Source organism: Chelonoidis abingdonii, chromosome 2 (genome assembly GCF_003597395.2).
Source record: "Chelonoidis abingdonii isolate Lonesome George chromosome 2, CheloAbing_2.0, whole genome shotgun sequence".
In the NCBI taxonomy this organism is placed as follows: Eukaryota; Metazoa; Chordata; order Testudines; family Testudinidae; genus Chelonoidis; species Chelonoidis abingdonii.
This window is the reverse complement of record NC_133770.1, coordinates 148,409,343-148,426,419: the sequence shown is the minus strand read 5'-3', so window position 1 is coordinate 148,426,419 and position 17,077 is coordinate 148,409,343. Positions and strand designations below refer to the sequence as shown.

Here is a 17,077-nt window from a genome sequence, read left to right as displayed (position 1 = left end):
ATCTCTTTCCAAACATTGTCCAGTATTTATTACACTGCGTTCACTTTAATAATACTGCCTTATAGTAGTAAGTGATAGTGCTCAAATGAATGTGTTTTCAGGGAAACAAAGTATTTTAATCTCACTGATAACTAAATGCACAGGGCTGTGACTATGGAATTTCAGTTGCTGTACAGTGAGTCAGAGCTGTTGAAAAAAAATCAGATATTCTGGTTTTTGTCTAGTAATGGAAATTATACAGTGGTGACCACTGACAAGTGAAGTGCTCCTGTGAGAGGTAGAAACAAGAAATTCATTGGTTTGCAAAATATCCGGTATGGATATAGAAACAAAACCACATCTTCACAGCTGATTGTTTTGTGAGACAAAATTGCTAAGTGAAACAGATGTCTCTTCCTTTCTCAGCTTGACTGTCATGAAACACAGATGCCCATTAGCCAAAAGAACTATATGAAATGTTTTATACTTAAAGTAGTATACAGGAAAACTTCACCATCTTATTTCTTTGCCAACTTCCCTGCTAGTCTGGAAAAGACAAATCATATTTCACTTGGGGCAATATCTTTAAATTTTCATAGGGCTAATTAAAAGAATTCAGTATTTTGAGTTTTCCCCCTTAAAACATCATTTATAGTGGACATTTCTGATATTAGCATTATAGGTGGCCATCTTACTAAAAGGAGAGGGTTTTTTTGTTTTTGTTTTTTCTTTGCAACAATGCTATGTGTGTGAAGTCAGTGTCAGAGGACCTGCTTTTTATCTCACAACAGAGTAAGGCTATAGCACCTTGCAGAAGTTATGTGATATTTGACATGTGGCAGTGCTTACAGAATGAGCTAGAATACAGTCTACCTCTTCCCCTCACTCCCACGTGTTCTACTGCTTTACTCCTCTAGTTGCCACCTGTAGTCTGATCTACAGACCGTGAAGCTTCAGAGGAGAGGGAGCATCCTACAGTAATGTGTGCTTGGTATTGGAGTATGATTGGGTGCCAGCATACTGCCCCTGCAGTTCTGTGACACCATGGTGATAGGTCCTCCCATGAGTTCTTCTGAAGTCTTTATATTAAGTGTGGGAACTTCAGCCTCCTTCTAAATATTCTGCTCTGCAGCAGGGCAGCCAGCCACCACCAAAACATTCATAGGTGTGTCCTCAAAGTCCTTTATTTAACTACTTCTGGTTCATTTGGGTGCTGCAGAGGAAGACTCTCTTTGTTGACTAAATCCTGTGGCTTTTCCCAAATGTAGTACATTTCCACCAGCAGTTTATTAAGTACTTTTTGCACATACCTAGCAGCTGAGAGACCGTGTGAAATATGACAAATCTCAGAAACTCAGCATAGGTTTGTGATCTTTTTGGAGAAATGGAGTCCCATTTTAAATTCATAACAAACTAGTTTAAAGTGCTGTTGTGACTATTATGAACAGCCCTACTATAAAGAAATGGGAAACTCTATGTCTATCTCCATTCTATATTGCCTTTATCCAGAGTGTCTAGCAATATGAAAAATAGGGACAGTCCAAGTGCCAAACCGTTTTTTTTTTTTGGCTTGGAAACTTATCAGGAGTCACCCTAGTAAATATGTAGTGCAAATACTGTAATTATCTGCCAACACTGTGCCCCTGAGCACCTAGGGGAGAGAAAAGGTGTATATATATACCTGGCATTCCAGTCAGAACCATTTTTTCTAATTGGATCAGCATAAAACCAGGTTTGTTGGTTTTCTGGGGGATTAGTACAACTAACCTTTATAGGACTGAGAGAGAATTTTTCCCTCATAGCCAGATTTTTTCACCTACTCCACAGCAGCTCAAGGATCTCATGGGGTAGGGTCAGGAAGTATCATTCAAGCTGTCACAACTTAGCAGGTGGCAATTGTCAAGTGGAAGTATTTGTTCCAGAGGGTGGTCCAGTTTCCAGATAAACCGGAATTGGAAGTGCATTTTGGGAAGTGTAACACAGTACCTGGCCCCTTAAATGAAATTGGGCCAACTTCTCCTGTGGCAGTCCTGCTGCAGCCTAGTTTGATGTAATGGGGAGAGTAGAGTTTCAGGTAGTTATAAATGACAGGCAGTCCAAAGGCAACATCATTCGGAATCCAGAGTTCAGAGAACAAGAGAGCTCAGAAGAAAGGCAGAGTTGGGCTGAGAGCTTTAGGAAGGGGATGCCCTAGAAGGGGGGAACAGGGAAAGTTTCTAGTAAGGAGCAAACCAGACGAGGCTGATGACAACATGAGGTACTTGAAAGGGCTCCACCTACAAACTTCCCCAGGACACCGAGCCACAGCCAGAGAAGGATGAAGTCTCAGAGCAACAGAGGGAGATGCCTGCTGGCTCTCTGAGCTGGAGGGCTGAAGTCTGGGGAATGATGGAGGGATGAATTCACTGATGTCTCTAGGCAGGAGCTGGAACTATAGGGAAACAGGGCAGAGGAATGGCCCAGCTAGAGGGTTGGATATGAGGTGTGGTGAGAGAAATCAAAGCTGCACTGGGGAGCTGGGGCACAGTGAGAAAAGCCAGAGCTGTATTTGGTGTATTGATGGTTTGTAGGGACTTGAAAAAGTGAATGTACTATTTGGATGGTGGTGGGGAATTTTGAATTATGATTGTGGGACTTTTGTAAGAAACTAACCCCACAAAAGGGCCATTTACATGTAGAAGCATGTCTGGAGTAATTGGGGACTGTAGAAGAAAAGGGGATACTGAGGTAGGCACACTTTTTGTGCCATGGCCTGCCATAGGAGGGCACCCCAGGCAGAGCCACCATAACATGGGGGAAGGCATGCCCTACTGAAGCTAATGAAAGGGTTGGCCCCTATATCTGGTACAGCAGGGAGACAACTCCTTTTCCCCAGCCCCAGAACTCTCATATTACAGGAAGGTGGTGGGGTCTCAGCAGAGAGAGCTGACAGCATCTCTCAAATTGGTGGGTACTTTTTGGGAAGGAATGATGACATGTATTGTACAAATTATTGCTGGATAATTCCCAGGTGAATTAATAAAGCTGTGACCTAATGTAACCACATCCCTTGCATCTTGTGTTTCTTCCTGCATTGCTGGGGCCATGTACCCCAGATGTTTGCATTTGTTTGCAATGCAAACTACTTCAAAACGAGAGTTACTCTTTGGTAATTCAATTCATCCAAGTCTCTTCTTCTTCTCCCTTCCCATGATAGAGCACCAGGGATAGTGTGTATCATGACTCTGCCCCCTCCTCCCCCACCACCCCCAGAAGCATATAGCTGAAGGAACTGTCAGAGAGATTTTCTTTTTGTCCTTGGGTAGGTCTAGGAGAAAACCAGGGAAGAAAATTAAAAGCAAGGAAGAGGTGGAAGAGAAGGAGCCTGAGGAGAGGTTGAGACTTCCAAGTTGTAGGAGCAAAGAAACTGGAGCAGGAAAGAAGAGGACTTGGAGTTACATAGAAGAGACTTCCCTTACAATTACCTTCCTTGCTTTCTTCCTGTTAGAAGGTGCCAGCTGTCCCTGACTGTCTTCCTTTTTTGTAGAAAAAGAGAGATGTATGACAAACATGTTTTGTTTTGTGTACACTGTTTATTTTAATTTTTAGCTCAAGCAAATTTTAATCTGTAGTTGTTTGCTCTGTGCTTATGCTTACTGTTAGTTATTGTGAATCAAGAGAGAGTGGGAAAATGACTCTAATCAAAGTTTAGTAACATTTAAACAGTTTTCTAACTTTCTCAGTTTCTAAGCTGACACTGGATTTGATCCTAGATCCTGCATGAGTTCCTTCGCTTCTCCGGGATCTGCTCATTATGAGTGTGTGGGAAGGATTCAACTTCTGAAAATTTACCACAGCAAGAGTATGTCGTCTGACCTTTACTTCATCCCTCCGCTCCATTGAACTCATTTGGTTTCTGCACAGACACCTGAAGACTGCTACGTCAAAGCAGACCAGTGGCCCATCTAGTCTAGAATTTTGCCTCTGATAGTGGCCTGAAATAGACGCTTTAGAGGAGAGTATGAAAGCAACATAGAGCACCAGGAAAACACATGTAATAACTGGATACCTTGGGGGAATATTTATACCTGATCTAAGTGTGCGATCAGTTTATTCCCTAAGCATGAACATCTTTTTGTGATCCTAGCTTATATGATTGAAGATGGTATTCTTATAAGTAGTCAATGCTACTTTAATATTGCTATACTGTTTTCTCTAACTATAGTTAGAATACGAGGAAAAAGCCCAAAATGCTGGACTAGTTTTATTCCATGTGTGAAACTTTTTGGATCATTCCAATACTCTTGTGGCCTGACCATTTTTTTTTTTAAGTGAAATTTGATTTTGTGGCTACAATTTTGTGCCTGTAAATAAATGTTGCAACAAATCTGATGTTGCAAATAATTGTGGACACATTTTGTAGTGCTTAGATGTCCAGCTTTTTGCACCTATAAATTAATATTACTGTACAGTGTCATTAAATGCACAAATGAATTAGTGAGGCACGTAACTGCATGCTTACAATGATCATAAATTTTGCCAATGGTTGCTTGAACTCACTCAATCGGCTTAAAGAGTTGTTGTTGGTTGTTTTTTTCTCAAAATTCCATGCTCAACATCGTGGCCGCAAAATCAGAAGCAGATTAGAGGTGCTTTAAAAAAATAATATTGGGGCCTTTATCGGATATGACACATCTGCAAAATTTAAAATATACATTTCAGGTTGAAAATAAATTGAATTATTCAGTTCTGAAAATCAGACATAACGGACTCAATGAGATAGCAGGGAACTGTGTAACAGGAAGTGGGGAGGTGGTGTTGAGTGTAACACTTTGGCTTAGCGAATTGCATTTCAGTACAGTAAAAAAACAGCAAAACATTTTGCATTAAGGCTCTTCCAGTGTTAGAAGTCATGAGTAAAGAAAGATATCTAGATAATCTGATTTAAATCAATACTGATTGCTTAATGAATCTGCTGCTTTTTGGTTTATCCCATTTAAAGTATTTCAAGGGCGTAAAAGTGATAATGAGTTACACTGAAAAGTACTCCAGTTCAGGAGAAGGAAACATAAATAATAAGAAATAAAAAAAATAAAAATTGTGTGACACACCGCCAGTTGTTCTGTTTTCCTTAATTGTCGTGTATCTGCCATGTCCTTTATCTGCTTAGTGAATTTACAACTAACACAGCAGGTTGTGAATTTTTAATAGGCTCTCTTCGAGGAAAGAAAAGGTCAACATTAACATAAAATTGTTCTTTAAGATTTGTGGCACAAATGTTTCACAGCAGAGAACAGGTGTTGCTGGAAAACTAAAATCTGCCACAACAGTCAAGTGAAATGACTCTTTGTGTTAAGTAAGGGAGACGTGAATACTTTAATACAGCACAATGACTGCAATGTGCCAAGTCAATGTAAATAGAAAATGAGTGGTTTTTTTTTTTTCAGCCCTCATCTTGTTTTTTTGCATGCAGAATGATTTCACGTCTTTAAAAAACTGACCTCCCTTTTTAAAATATATATTTTTCTCTCTCTTTCTCCTCTAGCTTCACTCTGACCAGGACAAGGGAGATGGGTCTCTCAAGTACATTTTATCAGGAGATGGGGCTGGTACTCTTTTTATTATTGATGAGAAAACAGGTGACATTCATGCCACTCGAAGGATTGATAGAGAGGAGAAAGCCTTTTACACCCTTCGTGCCCAGGCTATTAACAGAAGAACTCTGAGGCCAGTGGAGCCCGAGTCAGAGTTTGTCATAAAAATCCATGACATTAACGACAATGAACCAACATTTCCAGAAGAAATATATACTGCTAGTGTTCCTGAAATGTCAGTAGTCGGTAAGTAGTGATTTCTGGTGTAAGGACATACTTTTAACTATGATCTTTAAAGTAATCATTTCCCCAACTATTATAAACTCAGTTAAGTCCTGATTTTCATGCAGAAGGTAAGTTATATTAGTACTTTTCTCTGTTTAGAATTAGAAATAGGCCTGAGAGAAAACCCTACATCTGATGCAAAGTTCAGGGTTCATACTCTTCAGCCAGATCCAGATACAAATTTTATGGATGGAGTTTTTGTCTACTTATAATCTTAAATACATTAATTCAAACTTTGTTGGAATTTGAATGAAAAGATGTGATACATAATTCATGGTTTGGTCCAGGTGAATTGTATCCCTCCCTGAAATCTACAGGAAAAAGGTGATTGGGGAAGCCTTTGACAAAAACTTCAGTGGAGTGTTTCCTTTCTTTTTTATAAACTGAAGCCCCTCTAGTCTGCCTTCTCTCTCATGGGTTCTGTGCCTGAGGAGCTATACTCCCTTGCTCCTGTCTCCTAATGCTGGTGCACTGACAGCAGACACAGTCTTGAAGAAGCTTCTGTTCATTCTCTGCCTTTGTTCCTCTCTTTGTGTTGGTTTTTTTGGGGAGTGGACTTTGTTGTTACCCTTCTGGTTCTCCCACATCTTGCTTGTGGCTGGTGGTAGTCAGAATCTGAAATGGCTTCCTTGTTCTCTATATGCTTCATTTCACCCTCTATCCTGGTTCTCAGTCAAGAGCTTTGCCAGTTCTCCTTTTTACTCATGGCTGGTACATGGGCAGGAGATGAGAAGTTGATAGGCAGAGTCCAATAGGAGGAAATAAAAGTACTGTTACACACTGTGATATGTGCTGAAAATGACCCTGTGGTAAACGTAAGCCAGTACAAACCATAATCAGAATTACAATTAGTTGACAAGATGCTGAATTCAATTTGTCTTGGTGTATGCAGACTCCAGTGTTGTGATCAGCATCATGTCAGCTAACCTGCTCAAACTATAGAACAGTCCTCCATATGATGATAACAATTTTATAGAAGAATCATGTAAATATGTTTTATGATAACAAGCAGTCAATATTAAAAATTCACTATTTGCCAGATTAGCATACAATTGTATACATGATATCAGTTTCCTACTACATTTAGAATACAATATAACTTGAGTAACTGTGGAATCTGTTGGTAAATGTTGACTGTTCAGTGGCTGCTAAAGTATGACTTACAAGTACATCATATCATGTTTTGAGAAACCTTACTGACCTTCATTAGTATTTACAATCAACAGAAGAAGACATGGACACTAGAAGATAAGAACCCGCAGAGAACTTTACAGAACTATGTGGGAGCATTATCCTGTTAACTGCATCTAACTAGATGCATCTACCACGTAGTCTAAACCTCCCATAATCTCAGAGTTTCAACATTGACCAAGCAGTGTTTATTTAGAAAAAAAGGTAATGGATTATCCGTGAAGGCACTGCACAGGGTTATATTGGGACTAGGGCTGTCAAGAGATTAAAAAATAATAATCGTGATTAATCGCAAGGTTAAACAATAATAGAATACCATTTATTTAAATATTTTTGGATGTTTTCCACATTTTAAAGTATATTGATTTTGATTACAACACAGAATACAAAGTGTACAGAGCTCACTTTATATTTATTTTTGATTACAAGTACTTGCACTGTAAAAAACAAAAAGAAATAGTATTTTTCAATTCACTTAATACAAGTACTGTAGTGCAGTCTCTTTATCATGAAAGTTGAACTTACAAATGTAGAATTATGTACAAAAAATAACTGCACTCAAAAATAAAACAATGTAAAACTTTAGAGCCTACAAGTCCACTCAGCTCTACTTCTTGTTCAGCCAATCACTCAGACAAACAAGTTTGTTCACATTTGCAGGAGATAATGCTGCCCGTTTCTTGTTTACAATGTCACCTGAAAATGAGAACAGGCACTGCAATGGCAATGTTGTAGCCAGCATCACAAGGTGTTTACATGCCAGATGTGCTAAAGATTCATGTGTCCTTTTATGCTTCGACTACCATTCCATGGGATATGCGTCCATGCTGATGATGGGTTCTGCTCTATAACAATCCAAAGCAGTGTGGACCGGCACATGTTCATTTTCATTATCTGAGTCAGATGCCACTAGCAGAAGGTTGATTTTGTTTTTTGGTGGTTTGGGTTCTGTAGTTTCCTCATTGGAATGTTGCTCTTTTAAGACTTTTGAAAACATGCCCCACACCTCGTCCCTCTCAGATTTTGGAAGGCACTTCAGATTCTTAAAACTTGGGTGGAGTGCTGTAGCTATCTTTCAAAATCTTACAGTGGTTTCTTCTTTGCGTTTTGTCAAATCTGCAATGAAAGTGTTGTTAAAATGAACATGTCCTGGGTCATCATCTGAGACTGCTATAATATGAAATATATGGCAGAATGTGGGTAAAACAGAGCAGGGGACATACAATTCTCCTCCAAGTAGTTCAGTCACAAATTTAATTAACACTTTATTTTTTTAACTCCTCTGGAATGATGGCCGAAGCATGAAGGAGCATATGAATGTTTACTATATTTGGTACGTAAATACCTTGTGATGCCGGCTACAAAAGTGCCATGCAAATGCCTGTTCTCACTTTCTAGTGACATTGTAAATAAGAAGAGGGCAGCATTATCTCCTGTAAATGTAAACAAACTTGTTTGTCTGAGTGATTGGCTGAAAAAGTAAGCTCTGAAGTTTTACATTGTTTTGGATTTGAGTACAGTCATGTAACAAAAAAAAATCTACATTTGTAAATTGCACTTTCACCGCACAGAGATTGCACTACAGTACTTGTATGAGATGAATTGAAAAATATTAATTCTTTTATCATTTTTACAGTGCACATATTTGCCATCAAGAATAATTTACACTTTCATTTCAGTTACAACACAGAATACAATATTTATGAAAATGTAGAAAAACATTCACAATATTTAATAAATTTCAATTGGTATTCTGTTGTTTAACAGTATGATTATAACTGATTAATCATGATTATTATTTTTTTAATTAATCATGTGAGGTAACTGTGATTAATCGACAGCCCTAACTGGGACTCTACAAAACTAGTTTGAACAATGAAGGGATCACGAGAAGGTTATCTAGCTTCAGTGTTTTTAAAATGGAACACACAAATAACATTGACTATATATAACTTATAGCTTTTCTAGTACCATAAGTCTCAGCAAATGTCATGTAGCTTCAATTAAGGAGACGATTTTGACAGAATGGTTCTGTATCATATGGAAAGGAAGGCATATGGAAAGAGCTGGGATTGGAAAAGACATCTCAGATCATCAGTCCCATCCTCACAATCTTTCTCTAAAAGACATCCCATTAGGCTGTATATAAACTATTTTTGGATACATTTAATGAAAGTGATTCAGTGCCTTCATTTAAAGTATTTTCCTAATGTACCTAATGTGAATGATTTCACGTTCAGTTTCAGTTGGTTGGCTCTTATTATCTCATTCTCAATTACAAAAAAGCTCCTTTTCCTGTAAATGCATCTGAGATATTCATGACTTTTATTTTCATCTGCAATCATTAGACCTGACATTCAGCTCAAAGTTTTGCACTCTCTGGGTCTGTAGATGCCAGTGTGTACTTCATGTCAACAAGTAAACAACATTTGAAACCACTGCACTACGAAAAAAGAGTACTGCCTCTGCTAGACTCAATCCAGTGCAAATGTTGAAGGTGGATGGATATTTATATACCTGGAATATATAAAAAATGTACTAGTTATCACAGAAAGGAAAATTTGTGTATTCTGAGTGTAGTGGATCAAATCCTGCCCCTTTTACTTACACAAGTAGTCCTAGGGATGTTAATAGAACTGAATTCTGTGAGTAAAGAGCAGATTTGGACCACTGTTTTAGCTCTGTTGTAACAGCTACTTAAACAATTAACTGTAAACAATTTTATTTCACAAATGTAGCCTTTTTTTCTGTTTGTGAGTTGTCAGCAGGATTTTTTTCTAGGCTCCAGGAAGTATAAATACACATTCAAGGGCAATTTTCTAACAGGCTGAAATAATGCATAAGATTTTTCTGCTGAAATCATAGGGCCTGACTTTTTACTGCTGTGCAAAGTGGATGTAAAATGCTGCCAAGTCAGAATTTTGCACTCATATTCATGGTAATAGTGCTACCGCTTTTTAACCCAAGTACTTAGCCAAAATTAGTGGTTTGTTTCATTTATTGATACATGTAAGAAACAATTAAGCTGATATTGATGCAGTTCTGCTTATTTACTAAGGAAGTACAGCATATCTTGTTTCCCTGAACACAGCAGGAATTAAATTGCAGACGAGTTTCTTTTCTCACAGTTCCAAGCCTTTAGCCCACTCAACACCTAGCCCAAAAGCTCTCTCCAGGCATTTCTGCAGTGTTCCCAGTGCTTGTTCTAGGTGTGTCCTTTGCTTTCTGCTGCTTCCCTCTCAGCTTGTGTTCTGTTTCTCTTGCTTCTCTCTCAGAGACAGGCACAGACATCGCCACCAAATACCCAAGCAAAACCCTTTGCATATATGTCTTGCAGTTGCCTATGTTTTGGGTGAAGGCTATTATTGTTTCTTCTATCTGGTTCCATAAAGAAGCTTAATTGTTTCTTACATGTATCAATAATGAAAGGCATCAATGCGACAGCCATCAATTTAAAGGACATTTAATTCAGCCCCTAACAGTAGCATTTTATGCCCTTTTAGCACAAGCATAAAAATTACACAAGGCTCAAGGTGAATGTGCTTAAAATAGGGAGTGGGTCACAGACCCTATCAATAAATAAATAGAATAGAATTTTAAAAATAAATAAATAAAAAGGAGCCACATGACAGAGAGGTGCACTTTAATAACTGCCTTACCAGAGCTACCGTTTCCAGATTTTTGTTGACCCCCATTTTTTCAGACCCCTTTAAGCACTGGGAAGAATAAGGTCCATATTTTTTTTTTCCAAATAAAGTTGCAAATCATTGAACCTTTGCTGAAAGTGCCATCTCAGCCATAACCATAATATCACATAGTATCTTTTTACCCTGTTTCTGGAATAATTTTCCTTTGTAAGAAAGTCCTATACAATTTAATATAAAATAATATCCTTTCTATAGGCTCTCTTAAGCATCTGATAGAATTTAATGAAGAAGCTTCCAGTGGTCTATGGATTCCTATTGCATTCAGCCCTATTAAAATCTACAGAATTTCTCTATAAGGTCTCATCTCTTTTCCAAGAATTCTTAAAAATAACCAATAACTGTTCTGCAGTTTACTCTGACAGTTTTGCCTGAACTCTTGGGTACATCTTTCTATGGCCCTTTTTAGTTCTAACATTTTACCAAGATTTCATGTACCATTCCCTACTCTTCAAACAAGCCTGTCAAGTTTTTAGCCCCCAAGATTTTCCACAATTTGCACGAGTGAAGAGTGTCATTACCAAACAATCTGCATTCTTCGCAGAAGGCCAGATATGTGCCCTGCAGCTCCATGAGTGCACAAGTAGGAAAAGGGTGGAAGAGTCAACACTAGGACATAGGGCTGGTCTACACTGGGGGTGGGGTATCGATCTAAGATATGCAACTTCAGCTACGTGAATAGCATAGCTGAAGTCGAAGTATCTTAGATCGATTTATCTCGGGTCCTCATGGCGTGGGATCGGCGACTGAGGCTTCCCGTGTCGACTCCGCTACCGCTGCTCACTCCGGTGGAGTTCTGGAGTCGACGGGAGCGTGTTTGGGGATCGATATATCGCGTCTAGATGAGACGCGATATATCGATCCCTGAAAAATCGATCGCTACCCGCTGATACAGCGGGTAGTCTGGACGTACCCATAGTTAAAATCGTGGTTCTCCCTGGATAAGGAGAACAGACGTCCCAATATTAGGGGTTTTGTCTTATATAGGCAACTATTTCCCTTTCCTGCCACCCACCTCCCCTGGGAAAAAAAAAGGTGTCCCAATATTTCACGCTTGTTATTTGGTCACCCTATTCCTGGAGCACAGGGACTGTTCCCTCCTAGTATCCCTTTGATCGTGAAATACTCCAAAGAGAATAGGAAAGGACTCAGGATTATTCCCCCAGTATATCAAACTGTGAAGCTGCCTGGACATACATGCAGCAATATGCTGCTCTTCCTTAGATTGGGGTAGTAGCTAGTGCATTCTTTATGGATTTAGGAATTCTGCCTCTGGTTGTGGTATGAGAGAAATGTCTGAGAATGTCACCCTGTGGTATTATCTACTTTTGTCTCTTGTTCATGACCCGTATTACCTTTTTCCTCTGTGCAGGTCATGGGCAAAGATGAGGACCTTGCATTTAGGTCAGTAGCCCAGTAAGGCTACCTGCTGCCCTGACGTCTTTATGTAGATTACTGTACATATCCTCTTCCTTCATCCTTTTCCTCACTGAGTCCCAAAGGATTACCACTTATAACTTCCTTCTTTGTTCTTTCTTGTCGTCTTGGTGTTTCTCATGTTTCACTGAGGGTTTCTTCCCATGGCTGCAGATAAATCCATTTTCTTCCCCGTGGTTTTTCCTCTTGACTCTCTGCTAATATCCTTCAGAGAAGAATAGACATTTCTGACTTTAAACCTGATGATTCCCTTTATGATCTCATTCTTTCTTTCCTTTCAATTATGCTTCTCTATTCATCATTTCCAGCCAAGGAATTCTGTTCTTTAATCACTCCCTTAGCCTTATCTCACCTCATATCTTCAGGGTTTAGCAGCACCGCCTATGAATTCCTCAAACTATGATTTTCTTCACATGTCTGATGGCTATCATCCTTCCTAGTTGTTCTTCTAGCCCTCTAACCAATTCTGCCTTCCTGCATTATGGATATCGATGTACACTTCATAAAGGTGTAACCTTCCTCTGGGTTTACATGTGACCCGCAACTTGGGCATCCCCCATTTAGCCTGTCATCTTTAGACATAGTTTTCCTTTTGCCTTTTTCCTCAGAAGACCAATAGAGACTATTTATAGCTGCCACTGCTCTACTTGTTCCCCAGGCTTTTTGTTCATTCTCTCCTTAGTATGCTACGTCCCCTTTTCCCACTGCTAAAATATCATAGCAATAATTGTTTTCTGTAGCATTTCCTTCTTATTTAAGTCACTCACCATGCTAACACTTTGGATATTTTTATTTTTATTTTTTCTTTACTTCGTTCTGCTAATTCCCCAGCAAAACCCTCCCGCATCTGCTCAGTTAGAGTCTCAGAATGACAGGTTTTAATGCCTCATATGATTACATTCTATCTTCACATTTCTTACCAAACCCTTTTTCAATCCACTGGACACTAAAGTAAAATCTACAGTCAGCAGCAAAAAAATCCAAGGAATAATGATTATTATGTTATTTTCTTGAAAGGCCACCCAAAAAGATTTACACAATCTCTAGTGCTATGCTTGTCTCTAGCACCTTTTTGCCCACTTACTGGAATGCCAGGTACCTGGATGCTCTTTCTGACATTACTTTCACTAAGTCTATCTCCTTTCCATTTCATTTGCTGCATGTAATATAGCTCTCACATTTCAAAAATTAACAAGCTGGAAAGCATATGCAATTATTTTCCTTCTTTTTCTCTAGAAACAGCAGATAGATTTCTGGTATTTCAGCATGCTGTTTGTATAGATACTCCAGCAGAAGGGAGCTTAGTATGTAGGTAAACCATGGAACTGGGAGGGAAATGGTCTGAGTTCTCGTCCAAGCTCTGCCATGCATTTCCTATACGACTTTCTTCTTGTTAATTATCCTGTCTGATTCTTATCTAATTTAAAGGTTAAATTCATGAATATCTGTTAAGTGTTTTAAGATGCTTACATGGAAAGCACTTTAAAATGTGAAGCGTGTTAATATTATTATACCCAGGTTAGGTCAGACTTTAGAGATGTTTAAAAGGTATCATTACAATTTTTTTCAGACATGCCTTCTGAGAGCTATAATATTCTAGAAGCTGGCTATTTAGTTATGTTATGTAAATGCTATTGGCCTGGTTCAGCAGTGGATTACTCCACTGTATGTCATAAAATGTGGAGTTATCGTGGGGTAAAACTGGATTAATGCAATTGTTCTATAAACTATATATAATGTGCCAGATTCATCAGTACATTCCAGCTACTTTGGTCTATTTACAGAGTAGTTGGAATGTGTGTGGTGAATCCTGACCCTTTTATGTCCTACCATACAAGGGTATTCTCAGCTTTATAACGTAAGAGTCAGAGTTTGCTCTCAACGTGTATCTCTGCCTCCTACCAATTTCATCAGAAGTTATGTATGTACATCCAAGCGACAGAATTTAACTCTGCATGGAGCAGAGTATTTAGAGTTCTTCTTTCACCAGGAAATGTCTCTTAGGTACACTGGACATGATTCTTCTCTCACACAAATTTTCCATTCATTTGATAGTTATTCCTGATTTATACCAGGTGTAAGTGAGAGGAGGAGAATCAGATCTGCTATTTATTTCAGTAATGCCATGAGATACTGACCCATCTAAAATGGTGTAACATATCACGGAACATCAAAAATGCAGCCTATTTTCATGGGTTACTTAAGCTGACTTCATTTTAAAATGGAAACATTGATGAAAGCCTATGCAACACTAAGAGGTCTGATGAATTTGTTGCAGTATTTTTCAGTACATTATTGAATTGGCAAACAAAGGGGAAGTGAAGGATGTGCAATCATTTTGCTTGGATTTCAGAAAAGCTTTTGCTACTATTTCCACAAAAGACTGATCCACAAAGATTTAATCTATAAAGACTGGTACATAGGAGAGCAATTGAAATGGATTAAAAATTGGCTACCAGATGAGAAACAAGTGGTTTCTCAAGAGGTAACTGTAATTTGCAGAGAGGTAATGGCCAGATACTGTTGGAAGGGACAGTCGAGGTCCACTTTTACATACCTTGAATGGCATGAAAGAGGGTTTTGTTTCAAAAGTGGCTAAATGTGCAGATGAAACATAAAGGAAAGCAGCTAACACATTCAAATTGATCTGAATAAATTATTTCAGGGGCTGATTAGACACTCATGCAATTCACTATAGCAAAATAGAAGACAATAAGGCTGCAGGGTAGAACAAATCATAACTTGAGCTGGTAGAATTATTCATTGGGAATATATTATGTAACTAAATTACTCTTTTTTTTCCTGTTTGGCTAATCTCAAGGTCCTTACTGTAGGTGAGATTGTATCTGATCCCTGTATGGTGCATGGAGAGGGTGCAAGGAGCTTTACTTTACTTTTATCCCCCTTGCCACCACCCCTGTGCAAGGACCAGACCCCAGCAGTATCTCCTACATCCAAAGGAGGCACAAGTTTAACAGAGTTCATGCTTTGCTCCCCTAATGACCATGTAGCAACTGGCTGGGTGAACAAAGGGAAACAGGCAGCACTATCCAAAGAGATGGTACAGCATTGAAAAGTACAATCCCTCACCAAACCTGCCCTCCACTCCACCGCGGGTGATGTGGCTCCACATTGCCCTCAGCATGACACTATCTAGTAATGGGTGAATAGATGCAGAGCCCAAGCCTACTCTTGTTGATTTCAGTGGGAACAGGATCAAATGTGTAGCCTTCTGAAGGACCGTATGTGTGTGTTTACACTGCAGCTGGGAGCATGCTTTCCAGCCTGAGTAGACAGACTTGTGCTAGCTCGGTTCAAGCCAATGTGTTAAAAATAGCAATGTGGACATTATAGCTGGAGCGACAGCACAGGCTCTTAAGCCCGCCGGACCTCCTGGGTCCAAGCTCAAGTGACTAACCCGATCCTCAGCTGGTGCCACAACGTTCACACTGCTGTTTTTACTGCACAAGCTGGGCTAGCATGAATCTGTCTACTTGGATTGGGATGCTTGCTCAGAGCTGCATCATAGATTTACCTTGTGAAACTGCACTGGGGACACTTTGCAACAGTGGTCACTACAGGTATGGAGGCGACAGATGTAGAGGAAAGGTATCCAAAATTATTTATTCCATGCTTAGTGTGGTGTGGCTTCAAATGAAAATGGAGTCAGATGTTGTCTGTGCATCTTGAGAAACACAACTGGTGGAGCATAGCTCTCAGAAAGGCATGCTATAAGATCTTAGAGAACAGAAATAAATGCATATTTTTTTTAAAAAACAACAGCAGCAGCAAACAGAAGGGACCAATAGATTATCTAGTCCAGTGATTCTCAAACTCTTTACTTCGCAGACCACTTGAAAATTGGTGAGGGTCTTGGCAGACCACTTAATGATCTTTCCAAATGTTGTTTGTACCATTAGCTAGCTATTGTAAAGCACTTTGGATAATAATAATAAACATTTTTTGTTCTACAAATAAAATCACACAACTCATATTTTAATATCAGTAGTTTTATCTTTCTAATGTAATGTATGTGCCCTTTCTCCCCCACCATAGCAGCCCCTTAGCTGGGTCTGGGAAGGAGGGGGATCTCTCCCCTGCCACAGCAGCCACAGAGCTGAGGCTAGGAAGGAGGGCCATCTCTCTCCCCAGCAGCCACAGCCCTGGAGCTGTGGAAAGTCGCCTCTTTCTCTGGCTGCCATAGTTCTGCACACCCCAAGTTCCCCCCAGCCCCTCTTCTCACCCCACTGCCCCCTCCTACCTACCCCCTATTTTGCCTCAAGGCCACCACCTCACCTTACATGTGCATCTTCTCCAGGGTCCAGGCACCTAATTAGTGGAGCCATGCTGCGTGGCTCCACTAATTAGGTAGGTGGCCTTTCATTCTATTGTGTGTGACCACCTAGGCGCACATTTTAGAGGGAACTATCTGCGGACCACCTGAATGAAACTTGCAGACCACTGGTGGTCCATAGACCATAGTTTGAAAGCCTCTGATCTGACCTCCTGTATAATACAGGCCATAGCATTTCACCCATTTAGTCCTGTCCTGAGCCAAACAACTGATGTTTAACTAAACCATGATTTTCAAAAAGGCATGCATTCTTGACTTTTTAAAAGTTTACAACAAGCTGTTCAGAGTTAAGAACTAATTTAACAGCAAATAATCAAAAAATGGAATTTAAAGCAATAAATGTCCTATTAATTAGAAAGCTCTGTTTCTTTAGAAGCATTGCAAAAATGTAGAGCAAGCTGGCAGTTTAAGATATTTGTTTTTCTACATTTTTAAGGTTGCTCTGTAACTTTTAAAAATATTGATTATAAGGAAGGGCATAATGCTTCACATTGTTTCACTAAATTGCTTTTATATGTAGGAAAACACTGAGCATCAACTTTCCCCTCATTCAT

The 17,077-nt window shown here is 39.3% G+C and overlaps 1 protein-coding gene across 2 annotated transcripts in view; it reads left to right on the top strand.

Annotated features, from left to right (window-relative positions):
- LOC116820718 (cadherin-10) overlaps nt 1–17,077 on the top strand; it is a 162,339-nt gene that overhangs the window by 88,628 nt on the left and 56,634 nt on the right. For both annotated transcript variants that reach the window (XM_075062698.1, XM_075062697.1), the window contains exon 3: nt 5,504–5,798. In XM_075062698.1, the coding sequence (XP_074918799.1) occupies nt 5,504–5,798 (295 nt within the window). The remainder of the gene's footprint in view (nt 1–5,503; nt 5,799–17,077) is intronic.